Genomic DNA, 18405 nt, shown 5'->3' with positions numbered 1-18405 from the left:
TAAAAGCATTCCTGCTCAATGCAAGTAAACCTCAAATAAAACAAAACGGAAACCATTCTATCACAATTTATGAAAAATATGCCATCTATCTATTCTGTGTATGTCTATATCATCAATTAAGAATTATATGGTTTTCTATCTTCTGCAGTCAGTAGAGATTGACAGTATGTACTCAGGGTTAAACCAGTCATTCAATTTCAAAACAAACAAACAAACAAAAAAATAAAAGAACACCTATTTTTCAAGTTTTATTTCATGTTTTGTAAGTTTAAAGTGATAAATATCATACATAATAAAAGTCTCTTTAAGATAGGATGGAAACTTTCCTTTTGTTTCTTTTCATAGATATCTATATGCAAAATTGTGAAAATAGACTTGAACTTTCATTAATGGAAAATACTTGTAATTATAGTATGCTTTCTTGAACACATTAAAAATGCATTTTAACTAAGACACTATACAAAGTTATAGCTAAGTAAAAATTTAGAAAACTCAGAATCTGAATACGTTTCAAATATTGTATTTATTTCTGTCTATTTTAAATAATTTTTAATCCAATATAATTGTTATAAAGACTTCTATAAAATTCCTCTTCTGAAATGGCTTGAAGGAATATTCTTTCTTTTAGTGTATACTTTGTTGAATTGCCCTGGAAAAAATTTAATGTTATAATATGCAATTTAATAGAAATCTTTTGTTGCAGCCATAACAATCCCTATTTCTGGCAAGTAAATAAATTGCCCAACAAAATAGCCCTAAGAAGCTCTTTTTTTACCTACTAAAAATTTCTTCACCTCAAATCCCCTCCATATTGAAGACATTGTTGACTGTACTTCTCCGAAGTGGTAGCTAATTCAGGTCGTAGTGGCAGGTGAAGAAGTTAATGGAAATATTGGAGGTAAAATTATGGTTTTTTGTCTCTGTTTTTTTACTTCTTTGAAACCACCATCCAGACATTTAACACTATTAATTTTCTTAAAAAACAAAAATGTATATATGGTGAAGAAAAGTCAATTTTGGTAATACTAAGATACTCCTTACTCTCCTTTCCCTCCCACTATCACCTGTGATATTAGAAGACCTAAAAGAAAGAAAAGGGATATCCTTGGGGAGGAAATGAAAGGAACAAATATAAGCAGTACTCCACAACTCACCATATTTATTCCCCTTAGTGAAAACCTTTGTATTCTCCTGCTTGATTTATTTCCCACTCCATTGATTTATTATGCCAGAATCAACACATGAGTCTCAACTCCTATCCCTGTAGCCCCTGCTTCCCCTTCCCACTTCATTTCCTTTTCACAAGAGAACCAGCCCTCAGGCATTGGTGTGATGCATAATTGCTTGAAGTTCAGGGCAAGCACTCCAGAATGTTGGAGCCACAGTAAAGAAAAAAGGATTTTGTAGTATATCCAAAGCACTTTAAAATACTTTATTTTTAAATAAGGTAGGTGTAAGGGCTCAGTCAGCTAAGCATCTGCCTTTGGCTCAGGTCATGACCCCAGGTTCCTAGAATCAAATCCCATGTCAGGCTTCCTGCTCAGTGGGAAGTCTACTTCTCCCTTTCCATCTGCCTCTCCCCCAGCTCATGAGCGCGCACGCGCTCTTTCTCTCTCTCTCTCTCTCTCAGATAAATAAAAATAAGTAAGCTTGTTTTATATGTCAGTTTCTCTAATGCTTTCAATTACCCTGTTGTGCTTCAGGTACATTTTTTCCTTAAAATAGTTAAATGGGCCAATCTGGGAGATTAACTGTTGTATATGGCACTTTTTATGGGAAAAAAGTCTATATTCCAGAAAAAATATTTTCAAAATTCTTTGTTTTTAGGTTGGTATGCTTTCACTGCATTTCAAATGTTTCCTTGTTGTTTACAGGTTCTCAATTGCTATGACACTCTTGGCATTTTCCACCCCTTTACTTCACATACCCTTTTAAGGAGAATAAGTTAGACATGCTCAACTATGTCAAATTTTTATATATGTTATGTAAATATAATAGAGATGCCTTCAGGGTTCTGCTTCTCCATATACTAAGAAGTAGCTTCTCATATCCTCTACGTGCATGCACGCATGCATACACACACACACACACTCTTAAACAAACTACGTCCTTCAACTTACGTTTTGTTAGGGTTGAAGTTACTATTTTTGCTTCCAAATGCTTTACTAGTTATCTTAATTATCAATAAATAGTTTAGGATAAAAGGAGTACATTAATGGGGCACCTGGGTGGCTCAGTGTGTTAAAGCCTCTGCCTTTGGCTTGCATCTCGGGTTCCTGCGATGGAGCCCTGCATCGGGCTCTCTGCTTAGCGGGGAGCCTGCTTCCTCCTCTCTCTCTGTCTCCCTCTATGCTTACCTGTGTTCTCTCTGTCAAATAAAGAAATAAGATCTTAAAAAAAAAAAAGTACATTAATAATAAATAAATAAATAAGTACATTAATAATAAATAGAATAAATAAAAATAAATAGAATAAACTAAAGTGAGTAACATAAATAAGTTGTTTAGAATCAAGCTGAAAAATGAAAGTGATTATTGTTGAACCCCTCAATGATCCTCAAAATAGATTCAGAGTTGAGGAACACTAAGATACAAAACAAAAGACAACAATTTGGGGGAAAATTTATATAGGAAGGAGTTGATAGAGCTAGGGCATGTGGCTTTGGGCCTTGTGGTCTAAAGCATCCTGACCTTAGTGTGTATAAGGGCTTATAATGGGGCTAGAAGGTATTTACAGTTGTGTTACTGGCTTTTAATGTCTGAGGACTGAGTAAGAGGCATTAGTGCACAAGCTGTCTTAGAAGACGACTGTCACAAGGGAAGATTAGCAAGCGATGGCATGGATGGCATGGGCCTCAGCAAAAGTATGGGTTGTCTTGGCCAATTTGAGGGACTTCAAGATGCAGGCTGCTTCAGCTTGATCTTAAGCTATACTTAGAGTATATACACTGGCAGCCAGGGCTTTAGCAGATGACTTGGCAGATGCTGGTAAATCACAAAGGCCTTAGTAAGCAGGCACAGCTGGGGAAATATACAATTATTGGGAAAAGACTGTCTTCACAGGCCATTTAGGCCCTGGTTGGCAGAACAATATTTGCTCCTTTAAAACTATGCATCAGCTGTGTTCCACATGTTCTAGTCACACTACGGAGGTTCTAGCTTTAAACTATGAGTACCAAGCTTTATAAACTTAGGTTCCAGACTTAAGACAGTAGTTTTGGATATTGACTATTTCAACTGATTCTTCTAGAATAGAAAAACAAAATGAGATCATGGAAAAACACTAAAGAAGTCAAACAGGAAACAAAATACCAGACCATTAGCCCACTATTGCAGAAAATGCAGCAACAATGAGATATTATCAAAGTTTATAATGTTAAAACAAAGGAAAGACTCTGTTCGCATGCTGATTTTTATTTAGCCCCTTGGGGCTCAGCTTCAGAAATATCAATAGCAGCTTCAGCTGTAGAGGACATCTTTTTAGTTGAAACCCAAGTGGGAGGGTAAACATTTTCTAGAAAGCAGGTTTCTTAGGCCTAGGATAGTGCAATGCAGGAAGTAGTGGAAATGACCTACAAATGAAAATGCTTGTTTATTATGAGAATGTGGTCTCTATGCCATCAGAGGGAACCTGTACTCAAGTCAGTATTAGAGTGCTAGAAAGACAGGGCTTGAAGGGGAAATGGTAATTAATATGGTAATCACAGCTCCATGATTAATCACTTGATAGGAATGAGTTTTAATTCAGAGGATTTTGGAGACATGGCAGAATGAGTTATCTTCAGGTCATTCCAAGAAGACTAAATTCAAGATTGACAACATCCTCTCTTCTTTACTCTCTTAATATCAAACTTCCACAATGGTTTCTTGCAGGAAAAATGAGTTCTGAGAACAAAATTTTGTCAGGGCAAAACTGTTCCAGATGTGATGATGAGGCTTTTATATTTGTTGCGCTCTGTCAGGCCCTGTGTCATGAAATATTATGTGCACTAGTAACTCTTTGGACTCTATAGTGAGGCACATCACAGACTTGGCATTAAGCTAGTACCACTCCAAAAACTCTAAAGAATGACACCCATTTCCATTTCCATGAGAGAGTGTCCTGGTTGTAGCGACTGAATGAAAGAACAAAACTCAGGCATTAAGATTTATTCATCTATGATTGAAGAGAATATGAAGTTGAGGAGGGTAAAATTTTACATTAACTTATTTGAAACATAGTACTGCAAGGAGAGAATTTCATTTTAGACTTCAATTTCTCTTAGTTTTAACATTTTAGGACTTTAATTTGTAAGGGGATTTGATTTTTATGATTTTAACTTTTCTTTGTAAATTCATAATAGGAGGGAGATTATAACCAAATTTGGGTCATCTTTTTGTTACTGGCATCTTATTACTGTATCTATATATTTTGTTCTTGGAGTATGTTAGCTTCAATTTTATGGTAGAACTTAGATGGGCTATGTTGGACTAAGTGAATGTACAATATTTGTGATGGGAAATAGAATAAGGAATGGCTATTTAGTCTTGGTATAGTAAAGGCTTAGAACTGATTGAATTAACATGTTTTTACCTGATTTGCATCCTTCAGTGATCCTAGTCAGATAAGAAAAGTATAGCGATTGTGATGGGTATCTGGGTCATGAATGTGGGAGCAGAACTCTCTTAAAGTACTGTCCATATTCTCCTCAAAGGGAAACAGCCAGAACCCCACTTGGTTATAGATTTAATGTTAACACCCAGTTTGTTAAAAGAACAATGATAAAACCAAACAAAACTGTGGCATATTTGGGTAATAGTTTTAGTGATAAAACAACCCTTTCCTAAAGTTTCCCTCCTCAGAAGGGACTGCAATAACTGAAACTCATGGCTTCTCCTTATCTTAGGAAAGATGCCATAACTATCTGATGAGTAATTTTTGGAATAATAATTTTGACATAATTAGCTTGTCTGTTTTTCATTTTGGAAGTGAAATGTTCACAAAGAAAAGACATTCATTTTGTTGAGAACTTGTCACAAGTCTAATTTAGGCTGACTACTACTTCTCTTCCCATCCCAAGTCCTGCTCTGGAAGGACTAGCCCCTGAGACTGCAGTGCATTTGATAGCATGGATAAGTCTATGAAAATCTGGGGTTCAATTATTAGGCTCTTTTGACTGTCAGGTTAGCATAAAAGCTTCCACTTATCATTTACTGTCTATAAAACTAATATTTTGGTCTCCAACTCCTTATTCTTTGTCTTATTTATCAAACTTTTTAAAACTGAGATAGTGATAAAAGTATTATTTATTAGATCCTTTAAAAACACAAATAAACTTTAATAATACAAGCCACTGTTAAGTTTAGGACAATGAAAATAAGCTATAATTCTACAAATCACCGTCTATGTGAAGCCAACAGAAAAGGCAACTTTAGCTGCAGGCTGTTTCTTCCAAAACACATGGTAGCTGTGAGCAAAATTCACTGTCATTTAAATTAGTCTGTCTCAGAACCTAGGAAATGATGTGATCAAAATTATTGCAGACATGGAAAAATATTAGTCCATATTTAAATAGATACAAATAATTTTGATTTTAGATACTAAGTTACACTGACTCTGCCTTTTTTTTTTAATTTACATTATACAAAGAAAGGTGACCACTTTCATGGAGGAAGAATTGGTTAAAACTATCAAATTAGAATCTTTTATTAAATGTTATCTGTAATTTTCTTATATAATTATTTAAGACAATTTTTTTTTTTTTGGTTAGTAAATGAAGTTTTGGAATATCCAAAGGAAGAGTGTAAAACATTTTTTTCTGTTTAAATGATGCAAAATAGAGTATGTGTTATAATAAAATCCCTCAAGGGTTTTGGAATGCAGACCAGTAATGAAAGCATGGAACCTAGTTTATGAGTTAGAAGGAAAATATGTACCATAGAAGTAATAGGAGCACAATTGGGAAAATGAAAAATATAGAAGCCTTGTGTGCCTAAGGAAAGGCATTGACATTTTCAAGTGATATTTGATAATGCCATTTCTGTAAATATGTTTTAAGTACAGAAACCTTTTGCATGAAAAACCTGTGGAAACTTTTTCCTGGGAAATCTGTAGAGAGAACTAAGAAATCTTTAAAAAAAAAAATTATTCTGGTTCTCACTTTATGGAATGGGTATCCAGATACTCTAATGTATGCTGAGACAGAATATCACTTTGGTGTTCCAATAACTTCTACACTTTCCTATTTCTTTCTTACTCTCCATTGGGACTCAAGTTTTTATTTTATCATGGATGTGGATCTGACCATGGTGCTGAAATATGTTTTAGTAGGACTTCCAAATTGTGGATTCAGCATACGTGGAATAAAGCACATTTTGTAGTAATAATCTTATATCTCCCTTTTCCTGTACTTGATAAAGGATAAGAGAAGTAATGGAGATATGCAATATTTAAAATCAAATTGGCCTGACATTTACTACTTTTATAACTTGATCAAGTTATTTAAACTTTCTGAGTTAAGACTTTTCATTTATAAAATGGTATTCATACTGGACCTATTTTATAGGATTGTTAAGGATTGTACATTGTACTGTAAAAGCATCTTACATAAAAAGTTTGCCGATACATATTAGATCTTTTCCTCTTTGCCCATAATCCTTTACTGAAAAACTAAAATCTTATTCATTACCAACTTGTACAGTTCTAGTGACTTCATTTATATGATGCCAGTTGCTAAGATAGTCAGTGATATAAACTTGATTTATCATGAATGGGACATTTTTGGACTGAACAATTTTAAAACTGTGTATATATATTGATGTAATCCACGTATGAATTTTCAATTTCCAGGGAGATTTCATGTGATAGAGATACTTTTGGAGACAGTTAATTTACCATTTTTGCCAAAACTATTGAGTGAGTAAATAATACCTGGTAGTACTGTGGCAAAGATACTGTGGAACATGTTGTTGTACATCAAGAGGCATTTTGTACTATTACTCTCCTTTTATTTAAAAAGCTGTGACCTTAGGTAAGTCATTAACCTCATTATGTTTCACTTGTAATAAATTGTGTCATTTTATTCTGTGAAGATGGTTGGTTAAAATAATCTATATGCATTTGTTAAGCTTAAACACAGAACAAAATGAAGAAAGCACAGGAAAAAGTTTAAGCATGGACTTAGAATTTGTTATATCTCCAATCTTGTTTCCCACATTCTGAATAGTGATACTTAATGCCATCCACCTAAGAGCTTAGGCTCACCAACATTCATTTTTTGAAAAAATGCTTTACTCTGAATGAGAAGTGAACTGGAATCCAAATACAAAATTTATTTTATTATCAAGTTCTTATGCTTTTGTCTTAAACTTGGGATCTTTCTCTAAGGACTGTATTCTCAAATTTCTGTTTTTTATGTTGGTCAGAACTTCCCTTTGGGTATCCAAATCTGTATTTCCTTATCTTTGATCCTAGGTTTCGGAATGATGGTAACCCTACAATCATGCCTATATGACTCCACAGACATAGTATATATCTATCTGCTTGCCTTCCTGAATTGAATATTGTTTTTCTGTAAGCAGTGCCACACATGTAGAGAGCTTGCAAGCTAGTTGTTTCACCTAACTCTAAATTGCTGTCCAAATCCTAAAAATGTGGTAAACTCTTTTCTGTAGCACCAAATAGTGCAGTGTATGATTAGAATTCACATGACGTGTGTGTGTGTGTGTGTGTGTGTGTGTGTGTGTGTGTGTGTGTGTGTGGCGGGGGGGGGGTGTTAAAGACTTAGATAATGGAACTAAGACCACATCCAATGTGATATTGAGTTGGGTCAGATTGCTTTGATCTTAGATGCCTAAACTAGAATTTAAAATGACCTTGACAAATTAGAGAAGTCCTCCAACAAAAACAGTATGAAACTCAATAGCCATGAGTACAGGGTGGTGCACAGGGGAAAACAACTAAGGATGCATGCAATAAGCACAGGAGTGACTCTAAGCAATTATGAAAAAAATATGTAGGAACTATAGGGAAGAAAAGCTGGAAATTAATCAGCATTAAACTGTTGTTAATTTTCAAAAGCTGATATGACATTTAGATACCTTAGATTATATGAACTATCACAGAAAAGCAAACAAGTAATATTTGGCTCTGTAAAATCTGAGGATAATCCTCTTCCAAATTTTGCTAGTAGTGAGAAGTTTGTTTTTGCAATACATTTATATGTTGCCTATTTATTGAGACCCTACTATGTAGAGTGTGAAGTGTTATAGATTATCATTTGATACTTCATTCTAAGTACCATAAGTAACAAAATAGCATTCTTGTCAAGGTACATGTATTTTGTATCACATTCTATAATTTTGTTATTTTCTATAGGGACATCTGTTAAATTTTGTCTGTCTAGCATCTCCTCATTTTAGGAATTGTTTCTTCCCCATTTGATGGGATTGCTTATTTAGTTACACAGCCATACCTTCAATGTTTTCTGAAATCTCTCAATGCAGTTATGGGGTAAGCCTAGAAAGTAGAAAGTTTAGAATAATACCTGTTGATTTTTGGTTATCTTAGAAGAGTCGTAGTTCAGGATAATACTCTGGGTATCAAGGTTCCCCAATTGATTACCAAGAGAACTGATGGTTTTACTGTGAATGTTAGGAGAAAGAGGCAGATCTATGGCAAAATAAACAAGATACATTAGATAGAACTTTGGCATATCTGAGAGGTAAATCTGAGAGGTAAATCTTATTCCCAAGCAATTTAGGGAATTTAGGGTCTGGGATTTAGACCTAAAGTTGTAGAAATATCATGTTGGTGGTGATGAATGCCAATATGATACTTATCAAATGAAAAGTATGATGGTTAATTTTATGTCCCAACTTGTCTCGGACAAAGGACACCCACATATTTGGTTAAATATTTCTGGATGTGTCTAGAAGGATGATTATAGACAAGATTAACAGCTGAGTCTGCAGACTGAGTAAAGCATTTTGCCCTCTGTGATAATTAATTTTATATGTCAGCTTGATTGAGAGATTATTCTAGGTATGTTTATGAAGGTGTATCTGGATAAGATTATCATTTGAACCAGTAGATTGATAAAGCAGATTGCTCTTCCCAGTATGGGCAAGCACCATCCAATCCCTTGAGGGTCTGGATAGAACAAATAGCAGAGAAAGAGCCTCTCCATTCTGCCTGCATGCATAAGCTAAGACATTAGTCTTCTCCTACCCTTGGACTGGGATTTACATCATCAGTTCCCCAGTTCCCAGTCCTTCAGACTTGAACTGAATGAATGTAGTCATTTTCTTGAGAAGGTTTCTGTTTGTTTGTTTGTGTTTGTTTGTTTGTTTTTAAATATAGCCCATCTTCAATATCACTGTCCAAGAGTTAAGAGTTATCTCCATGATATTTCCATTTACCCTTGGTCATTTGTAAAGCCATTTTACTGTTAGTGGCTATTAAACTTTAGGATCATATGACCTTCTATAAGGTAGAGTGCACGTTTTCTTGCTTAGAATAAATGGAGGCAATGGAATTATCCTTCCTGATGAGTTTAAGAAATTGTGTGATGGCCACATATCTTAGATCACTTAGATTCAATCATTGTAGAGATAAAAGTTACACTTTATAACATCACCAGGTCAGTTTTATTCTATATATTGTGATTGCATTATATTAAATGAGAGAATGTATAAATGCTGTCATATTACCATTAAGTTTAGTCATGTTAAAATACAGTGATATCTTGAGATTATAAATCAATGAATATTTGTGAATTTATTTTCAATAATTTTATATAGTATTACTAATGTAAGCTGAAATTCTACCAATAAGGCATTTTGGGTGGAATGGGATGAAATAAAATGTCACAATTCTGAAGAAAGACATTGAATGTTTTGTAAACAACAAAATGCTAAGTGAAAATGCATTTAAAGATAGTTAATACTGCTTACATACTATTATGAATATCTTATATATAGATAATACTATATACTGTATATTATACTATATGTACTATACACTATACAGAAAGATTCTTAACATCTCTGCAACACAGGCAGCTGACCTCATATTTAAAATGCTGGTGAGCATGGAGAATGACAATCAATGCTTCCAGTACTCAATAAGCTAATTTTCTTCCACAATGGTCTACATTTTCATCAAGCCATGAAATTTCTTTTTCTAGGTCAATTTACTGCCAGAGTCAATTTGCTATGAGAGTCAATTTAGCATGGATTTTTAGATTTTTAGTCCTGGGGATCAATAATTACTATATATTTAAAGTGTTTAGGTATTCCACTAAAATTTAGTATTTTAAAAGAGAAATATAGATATCCTAACTAAGCATGTGAAATCCCAGAAAACGTGTCCATAGTGGTTAAAAAGTGACACAATAATTTTCCCATTTTGATTTCCAAAAATTTTGCCTTAAGACTGTTTTTTTTAAAATTTTTATTTTATTTTATTTATTTGACAGAGAGAGAGAGCATAAGTAGGCAGAGAGGCAGGCAGAGAGAGAGGCAGAGAGAGAGGAGGAAGCAGGCTCCCTGCGGAGCAGAGAGCCTGACGCGGGGCTCGATCTCAGGACTCTGAGATCATGACCTGAGCCGAAGGCAGCGGCTTAATTCACTGAGCCACCCAGGCGCCCCAAGACTGTTTTTTTTTTAATCTGTTATCTTTTCAGCTTTATTGAGGTATGGTTGACAAATATTATTGTAAGATATTTAAAGTGCATATTGTGATAATTTAATATACATATACATTGTGAAAGGATTTCCCTCATCTAGTTAATTATCAAATCCATCACCTTAAAGCTGTCAGTAAATTACTTTGCTCCTAGTAGAATAGAAAAGGCATAAACATTGCATCATTATAAATCCCGATTCTTACAGTCTGGTGTAGAAACAGTCATAAAGTACGAACTAAGTGCAGCCTCCTCTGTAAAATACATCTTAAAAAAAACTCTAATATCTATGGTACTAATGTGGGAGTAAAGGCTGTCATCCTATTCTGTGACAGTACAAGCTAAGAGGACATCACGTCCAAGGCAAAGAAAAAGTATGTACTATCTTTACGTAACTTTTAAAATGAGTAGTAAATAAATAGCTTGCATTTAAAGCATTAATGTTTCTCCATTTTAAAATTCATTTCAGGAAGGGAGGTGGGGAGGATGAGTTAAGTGGTTGATGGGGATTAAAGAGGGCACTTGTGAAGACCACTGGGTGTTGTGTGTAAGTGATGAATCACTAAATTCTACACCTGAAACTAATATTGCACTGTCTGTTAACTAACTAGAATTTAATAAAAACTTGAAAAAGAAAAACATAAAATAAAAATTCATTTCAAAACCTGAAATTAAATATTGAAAAATATTTTGCCACAAAGTGAAGGATAATACAATGTATAATGATAAAATCTTCCAAATAGGTTTAATATTTTAGACTATTGCATATAGGGATGCATTGATAGATGCCATCATTTGGCAATTTATGAAATTAATTCATTGTCTGATGATTCATAAGAGGTCAGTTAATTTGCACATTTACTGAGATACTGATAATATATGTAGGTAATAATAGCCTTAAAGCTATGAAATGAAGATTTTTAAAGATATTTAATTGCATTCTAAGAAGTCTTTTAAGTTTTAGGAATGACTTTATTCATGCAATGACAACTCTATAACATTTTGACCATTGTCACACTTTAAAATATTGAAGGATCTTACAACCATTAAGCGTTTGATATTTTTTAAGTTAATTGGTTAATAGTATCTAAAAATAGACTATTTAGAAAATAGTGTTATATATCGCTTGTATTTAAAGATGATATTATTTATCCAAATGGTCAGAGCTCACATTGTAAGGACCCCACCACTACCACACACCACACACACACACACACACACACACACACACTCTCAAGGACTCAAGTCCTTGACTCAAGTGCAAACTCCCTTCCAGTCCCCTAACTGGGTGGATGAGCTAAAGAGAACTCTTAATCATATGAAAGTCGATGACTCTCATCACAGTCAAATTTGCAACCATCTTAAAATTACCTCATTAAATTAATCATTTTTTTTACCCATAGTTTATGAAAAGAGTTACTTCTGTGTTGTGATAACAAGGAAACTGCTGGGACTCCTGCAAACAGTAATTTAACAAAAGTCCTCTGGGTCTTTTAGAGTTTTCTCTGTTTCACAAAACACCCACTGGATTTCTCCCTGAGGTTGAGTCTGTGGTAAAACTGTGTTAAAGACAGGTGCTCCTCATAATTTGTGTACGTATAAATCACACTGGAATCTTGTTACAATGAAAAATCTTATTCTGTAGGTATGGGGTAGGGCCAGAGATTCTGCAGTTCTAGCAAGTTCCCAGGTGTTGGTGGTAATGCTGGCCTGGAGATCACCTACTATACAGAAACTTATAGACTGTTTCAGTGTAGAAATCCTAATTCCTGAGATAGTTATCAACAAGAACAAAAACTTGCTTCTGAGTATTAGTAACAAATGCTGAGATACTCGTGTTTGGTTGGGGCATTTTCTTGAATACTACAATCTTGGAGTATTGAATTTTTGTTTGTTTGTTTATCTCAGTAAGACTTTAGAGGTCATCAAATGCAACTCCCTCATATTATGGTTAAGGAAACTGAGGGTCAAAGAAGTTGAATATATGCCCGAGGTGGTAGAGCTAGCAGGAGGACATGTAGTAGAACATAAGAACTTGGAATACCCTTTTGATAAAGAAACCCTACCTTTTTTGGCATTTCCATTTCTTATAGTTTCCCTGACACAAAACCTAAGCATGAGTCAATAATGATTAGAATTTCACCTTTTGATGCTCACAATAGTTTAAATGATAGCAGTATCCTTGGACTTACTGACTTTCCTAACAGCTAAAACTCACAGTAGGCAGCTCTTACAATAATAAGAGTATTCACACAACCTCTTTCTTCTAGAGTCCACTTGCAGTTTTATTATGGACATTTTGCTTCTTAATTTTGAGAACCTGGGGAGAACGGTGGACAGAGAAATGAATGGGTCATTAGTTAAAAGGCAAGGGTTGCATCTGTAAAAGGTTGTGGCAAAGTAAGCAACAAATGGGAAAGAGCGAAGGGCATCAATATTGATCGTGCTTCTCATCTTTCCCTCTGTCTTCTTGCTTGCAGGTTTCTATTATGCAGTCTCTCAAACAAAGGAGACTTTTATTTATGGTGTGACTGATTTAACACTACTGAACTAGTCCATCGTTTCCTAATTTGGTCCAGTTAAAAACTGGTCATAGGGAAAAGCCTGGGAATTAAGCTCATTTGGAAACACAACTTCTGGTTTATTTATGTCCCACTCATTTATATCTCTTCTTCTTCTAAAGGATACTTTTCAGGGTGCTGATTTATAGAGGTGGTTCTTTCCAGATTCCTAAATTCCTTTGCATGGCCACTTTTGGTTGAGTCCCTGAAGAAAGCACATTTATGCCCCCCCCTTCCTTCAGGCTATTATTAAAGCATTTATAGAGGATCGCCCAAGATTTCCTGCTATCCTGAATTAGAAAAAACCCCACTAAAGAGCTAGAGCCACCATTTATAAAGCACTTACACATTGTATGGCTCTGTACTGAAATTTTTACATTCTCACTAATCCTTAAAACTCTGAAGGGTAAGTACAATTACTATCCATGTTTGGCGTTTGAGGAGGCTTCAAATTTAAACATTCATTAAAATCAGTTAACATTATGTAGCAAGAAGTGATAGCTACAGGATTTGAACTGGGGTATGCCTGATAGCAGTACAGACCAATATTGTCATCCACTAGGTTCTACTGAGATTTATACCTACACTAAGTCAAAATTCTGAAAAACAACAATTTCATCTCCTCCATCCTTAACTTTTCCTTCTCTGCTTCACAAGTTCTTGTAGGCAGGTAGGTGTGCCACTCCCTATACTTAGCCTCTCCCACGCCCTCTGCAATCTCTCTTTTGCTGCTGGGAGCTTGAGAGAATGCTACTGCAGCTGGTGAGTGGGCAGATGCAGCCACCATCTGCTCTAAGAGTCCAAATGCGCTTAAGAACTTCGCACTCAGGACCTGGCCCAGGCACCACAGATTCCAGAATCTGCTGGGATCATGGCTAACCCCGCCCCCTCGCGGTGGCGATTGGCTGAACCATTCCTGAGTGCAAGACATGGATTAATGAAGGCGGGTGTCTACTCCGTTAAGTTAGGGCAAGGCGTCTCTAAAGAGGTAAGACCCGCGGAGGGGTGTGTGAATGGGGGCTTCAGTTCTTCCTGCCCGAAGGGTCCTTGAGAAGCCTGTTTGTTTTTCCCGGCGTTTGTCTCCACCCATGCCTTTCTCTCATTGGCCAGGCCTGGTAGGCGGGTGTGTTTCCATTGGCCAGGGGGCGGTGTCTGTCCCTGGCCAGGGTGGGGGCGGGGCCTCCGCCGCGCTAAGCTTGCCCTTGTGTCTGGTGCTCTGTAGAGCTGCCGCCGCCGCCGCCGCCGCTGCCGCCGCCGCCGCCGCCGCCGCCGCTGCTGCCGCTGCCGCCGCCGCCACGGGTGCCTCTGCTGCTGTTGCAGCCCAAGCATCCGGGAGCCGTCGCCGTCGCCGCCACAACCGCTGCTTCTACCGCTGCCACCTCCCCTCCCAGGACCCCGAAACACCCTGAGCGCGAGCGGCGGCTGCTGCTTGCTTGCTCCCCTTCTGCCCCCGCCCCTCCCTTCCGTGACCTACCCACTCCTTGCAGCCCTCGCCCGCACCTTCTCCAACACCCCGGCATCCCTGCACCACCTGCTCGGGCAGCCCCGGCGGGCTCTGGGACTTGCTGTGAGCGCCGAAAGGAAGGCAGGCTCCGAACCCGTGCCTGGTTGACGGGCTGTCGCGGCTGCACCACCAGCCGGAGGAGGAGAAGAAACTATTTCGCCCACCGAAACCCCATTCTGCGGGTGCTTCGCAGCTGCCGCTTCTGCTGCCTCCAATCCAGTCCGAGGGTTCGATCACCGCAGCGGCGGGGACCGTGCGTCCGGCAGGCGCCGGGAGGACACCGGCGGATCCCTGCACTCTGGTGTCCCACTCACCAGCATCTCCTTGCCCCCTCGTTCCTTCCCTAACCCATTAGAGAAGGGACCATGATTTGGAAACGCAGCGCCGTTCTCCGCTTCTACAGTGTCTGCGGGCTCCTGCTACAAGGTAATCCCCGCCCCGCCGCGGGGAGCATCAACTTCACGCCCATTCCCTATCATCCCCGCTCCACCCCATATTTCCACTCTCCCCTTTCAGTCCCCCGGTCCCCGGCGATTTCCACCCCCTCCCCCTACTCCCCGGTGCGGCAGGGGGCAGTGGCAGTTTGCTCCAGTCCCTCGAATCTCTAGCGCTGGCTCAGCCTTGGTCTCCCAGCAGTCAGCCCCTTACGCGGCACCTTTCGCCTTTTCATTCACCTGAGCTTCCTACATCTCTCACTCTCAATCCCCGCCAGCCACCCCTCCCCACCTCCCACGCCTTTTGGCTGGCAACTTGTGCCTTCTCTGAACATTATACCCTCCCACCAACCCCCACCAGCCACCTCCCACATCACTCTCCTGACCGACCCTCTCCATCCTTGTCATCTGTCTAACCTCCCCCCTTTTCGGGTCGCCTCTTTCCCCTTCTACCCACCATCATCATATCCGTGTATCTTTAAAAAGTGAGTGAGAGCCTGGGAGCGAGCTACCGAGACGGCGAGAACAGCAGCAGCGGCAGCACCGTGTGCATTGCAATAACATCTCGGGGGTGGGGGGGGTGGGATGTGTTGTGAGACGTGTCATTCACCTAAGAAGAGAGAGGAGACTGTGTCTGGGATTTAAAAAGGAAAAAGAAAGAAAGAAAAGAAAAAGAGAGAGAGGGAGAACGAAAAGGGGGGGGGGGGGAGAAAGAATAAATCAAGAAATTAAAAAAGAAAAAAAGGAAAGGGGAAGGGAAAAATTAAAACACCCCAAGCCACTTTATCAACAAACCTTTTTTTTTTTAAATTAATTGGTCTGTGTAGTTTTCTTTTCTCTTGCTCTTCTTTCCTTCTTTCTTTCTTTTCTTTTTCTTTAAGCAAAGAAATATATGCACCTAAGCAGTTACTTTACTGCTAAGGGATTTTCGCTTGGATTCCCTTACCTCTCCGTCCGCTCTGCTCTCTGCCGCTTCTTTTCGTAATTAATATTATCATTTAACGTGAAATGCAAGAACCCCTGCGACCGCAGTGGAGGGAAACCGCACAAAACACTGTTATTATGCAAATCACTGGGTTTGGATGCGGAATGGCTAGGGAACTGGGGTGCACTTTTCCTCAGACCCTCTCTTGGAGGGGGAGGAGGGGTCTCTGGAATGGGAGGACGATGCTGGTTATGAAATGAATGGCAATATATGGAGTAGGAGTGCATGAGGAAAGCACACTTCGGGTGGTGGTGGAGGCAGAGGCGGCATGCTAGGGCTGGGTGGGCAGAGGCTGTAAGGCAGAAAATTGTTGCTTTTAAGAGAGTAGTAATGTAGGGATGTGGCTTGAGTGTGAGATACAGGAAGGATGGATGTGAAATGATGGTCGATCGGATTTTTAAAGCTAGGTGACTCTTAATTTCTTGATAAATCTTTGCCCACCTCTAACCCCTCTGTCATCATTTCTGTACTTGTGAGAAAGATAAGTTGATCAAATTTTTTTATTTGTCCCTGGGTAAAAGGAATCTGGAAGTAAGACACAAGTAGACCCACAGGCGTGCAAAACCCAATCGGCCTTCGGAGGATTTAAATGAGGTCAATGAACCATCTTTCAGCAAGTTCTTGGAATGCATCCTGTCTCCTATCTTCCAGGATATAGACTGGGATGTATTTTATTTATGCATATTTATGAATGTGAAAGAAGAGGTAGTGGACAGAATTCTTCTGAATTAACTAACTGACCTTGCAAAGATATTTCTTACAATATTTTATGTGTTTTATGTTGGATGTAAATTTCGGATATATCATGTGCCAGAATCCTTGAGAAAGCAGACAGCTTTCTTCCTGCTTACGCTGCCTCGTCCCATTTCCGACCGTTCACACCCCCACCCTCTCACAAGTAACCCTGGGTGGCTGACACATTACTTTAGGTTTCTAATCCAGACTGAAACGTGCTCCTAGATACCCCATTTCACCTCTCAGTAACTTGCATTTCTCAGCTCTGCGTGTGTGTCTATCTGTGTGTGTGTGTGTGTGTGTGTGTGTGCGTGCGCGCGTGAGCGCGCTCCACGCCTGGCAGTGGGAGTGTAATGTGGGAAAATCAGTTAATTTGGTGATTGCGATGAAAATTCGACACCGCTGGATGTGTTTTCCCTGCCAATCTGTGTGCTGGCCCCGGCACGTCACTGCACTCACTGCTGGGCTGGTGTGAGAAGATTATTTATTATAGAACATGTGGGCAATGGACTGCACTTGGGGGTCGCCTCCTCTCTGCCTTCAACATTTCCCGTGAATTGTCTATTCAGTGCACTGCAAAATAACTGTCTGCTGGTGTCTCATTCTCTCTTAGCCTGGAGGAGGATTTACTCTTTCTCTACCCAGAGAGATTCCATCAGCTGCATTCTCTTTTATTAAGGACATGGGTCTCTTTTATTAAGTATGTAAACTAATTACTAAAAAAGTGCTGCTATTCACAGCAGACTAGAGGTGGTGGTGGAAGGGGTGTGGGTATGCCAGAGAAAATGCACCACTGCAGCCAACAGCAGCACTAGCATAAGGTCCAAATATAATAAATAAATAAGTGTCCTATACAGCAACCAGGAAAAGAGCCCCAACCCAGCAATCTCTGTGTACTTATGAGCATCTTAGATCGGGCTATATTAATACACCAAAGGAGAGAAGAGGATTTAAAGGAAAAAAAAAAAAAAGAAAAAAAAAAAAAAAAACTACCGGGGGGGGGGGGTGTACAGAGCATCACTAGATTGTCTTCTCATGTTTATGGCTGCCTCACATTTATCAAACACTGCTCCACAGACACATCACACTTTGCTGATATTGTCAGTTCCTGCTCAAACAAATTGCTCATGCTTTCCTTGTCTTACTCTTGGCTAAAAACATTGCTTCAGGGCTCAGGATTGTGTTTCTCCCACCACCCTACTGTTTTATTAGGACTTGGTTAGGTTGTAAAATGAAAGCTTTATTTCCTGGACACAGATTAAATACTTAGCAGATCTTTCCTTTCTATGTGCAGGGAGAGAAAGGTGGCGGGGGAACTAGTGAGCAACTGATACTGGCTGGAAGGAGTCTGTTCTGCCTGCTAGTAGTTATGACTAGGCAAATGCTATAGGCAGTCTACAGCTTCTCAATTTTAACTTTATCAGAACTATAGTCATATTCTATCACTTAAATAATGCTATAATCAATTTATTTATCCTTTGTATTATTATCCCCTTTCTTGCACTATGCCTTATTTTAGACAA

At 38.5% G+C, this 18405-nt stretch overlaps 1 protein-coding gene across 3 annotated transcripts in view; it reads left to right on the top strand.

Moving 5' to 3' along the window:
* The first annotated feature begins 15051 nt into the window (after positions 1–15051).
* CADM2 (cell adhesion molecule 2) overlaps positions 15052–18405 on the top strand; it is a 1108651-nt gene continuing 1105297 nt past the window's right edge. For 2 of the 3 annotated variants that reach the window (XM_046003331.1, XM_046003328.1), the window contains exon 1: positions 15069–15154. In XM_046003331.1, the coding sequence (XP_045859287.1) occupies positions 15094–15154 (61 nt within the window). In that variant the 5' untranslated portion in view covers positions 15069–15093. Of the gene's footprint in view, positions 15155–18405 lie in introns of all 3 variants that reach the window. The other variant, XM_046003329.1, reaches the window with a different exon arrangement.

This window comes from Meles meles, chromosome 4 (genome assembly GCF_922984935.1).
Source record: "Meles meles chromosome 4, mMelMel3.1 paternal haplotype, whole genome shotgun sequence".
NCBI classification, from domain to species: domain Eukaryota; kingdom Metazoa; phylum Chordata; class Mammalia; order Carnivora; family Mustelidae; genus Meles; species Meles meles.
Note: the sequence above shows the minus strand (reverse complement) of the source record. Positions and strands in the feature narration are given on the sequence as shown.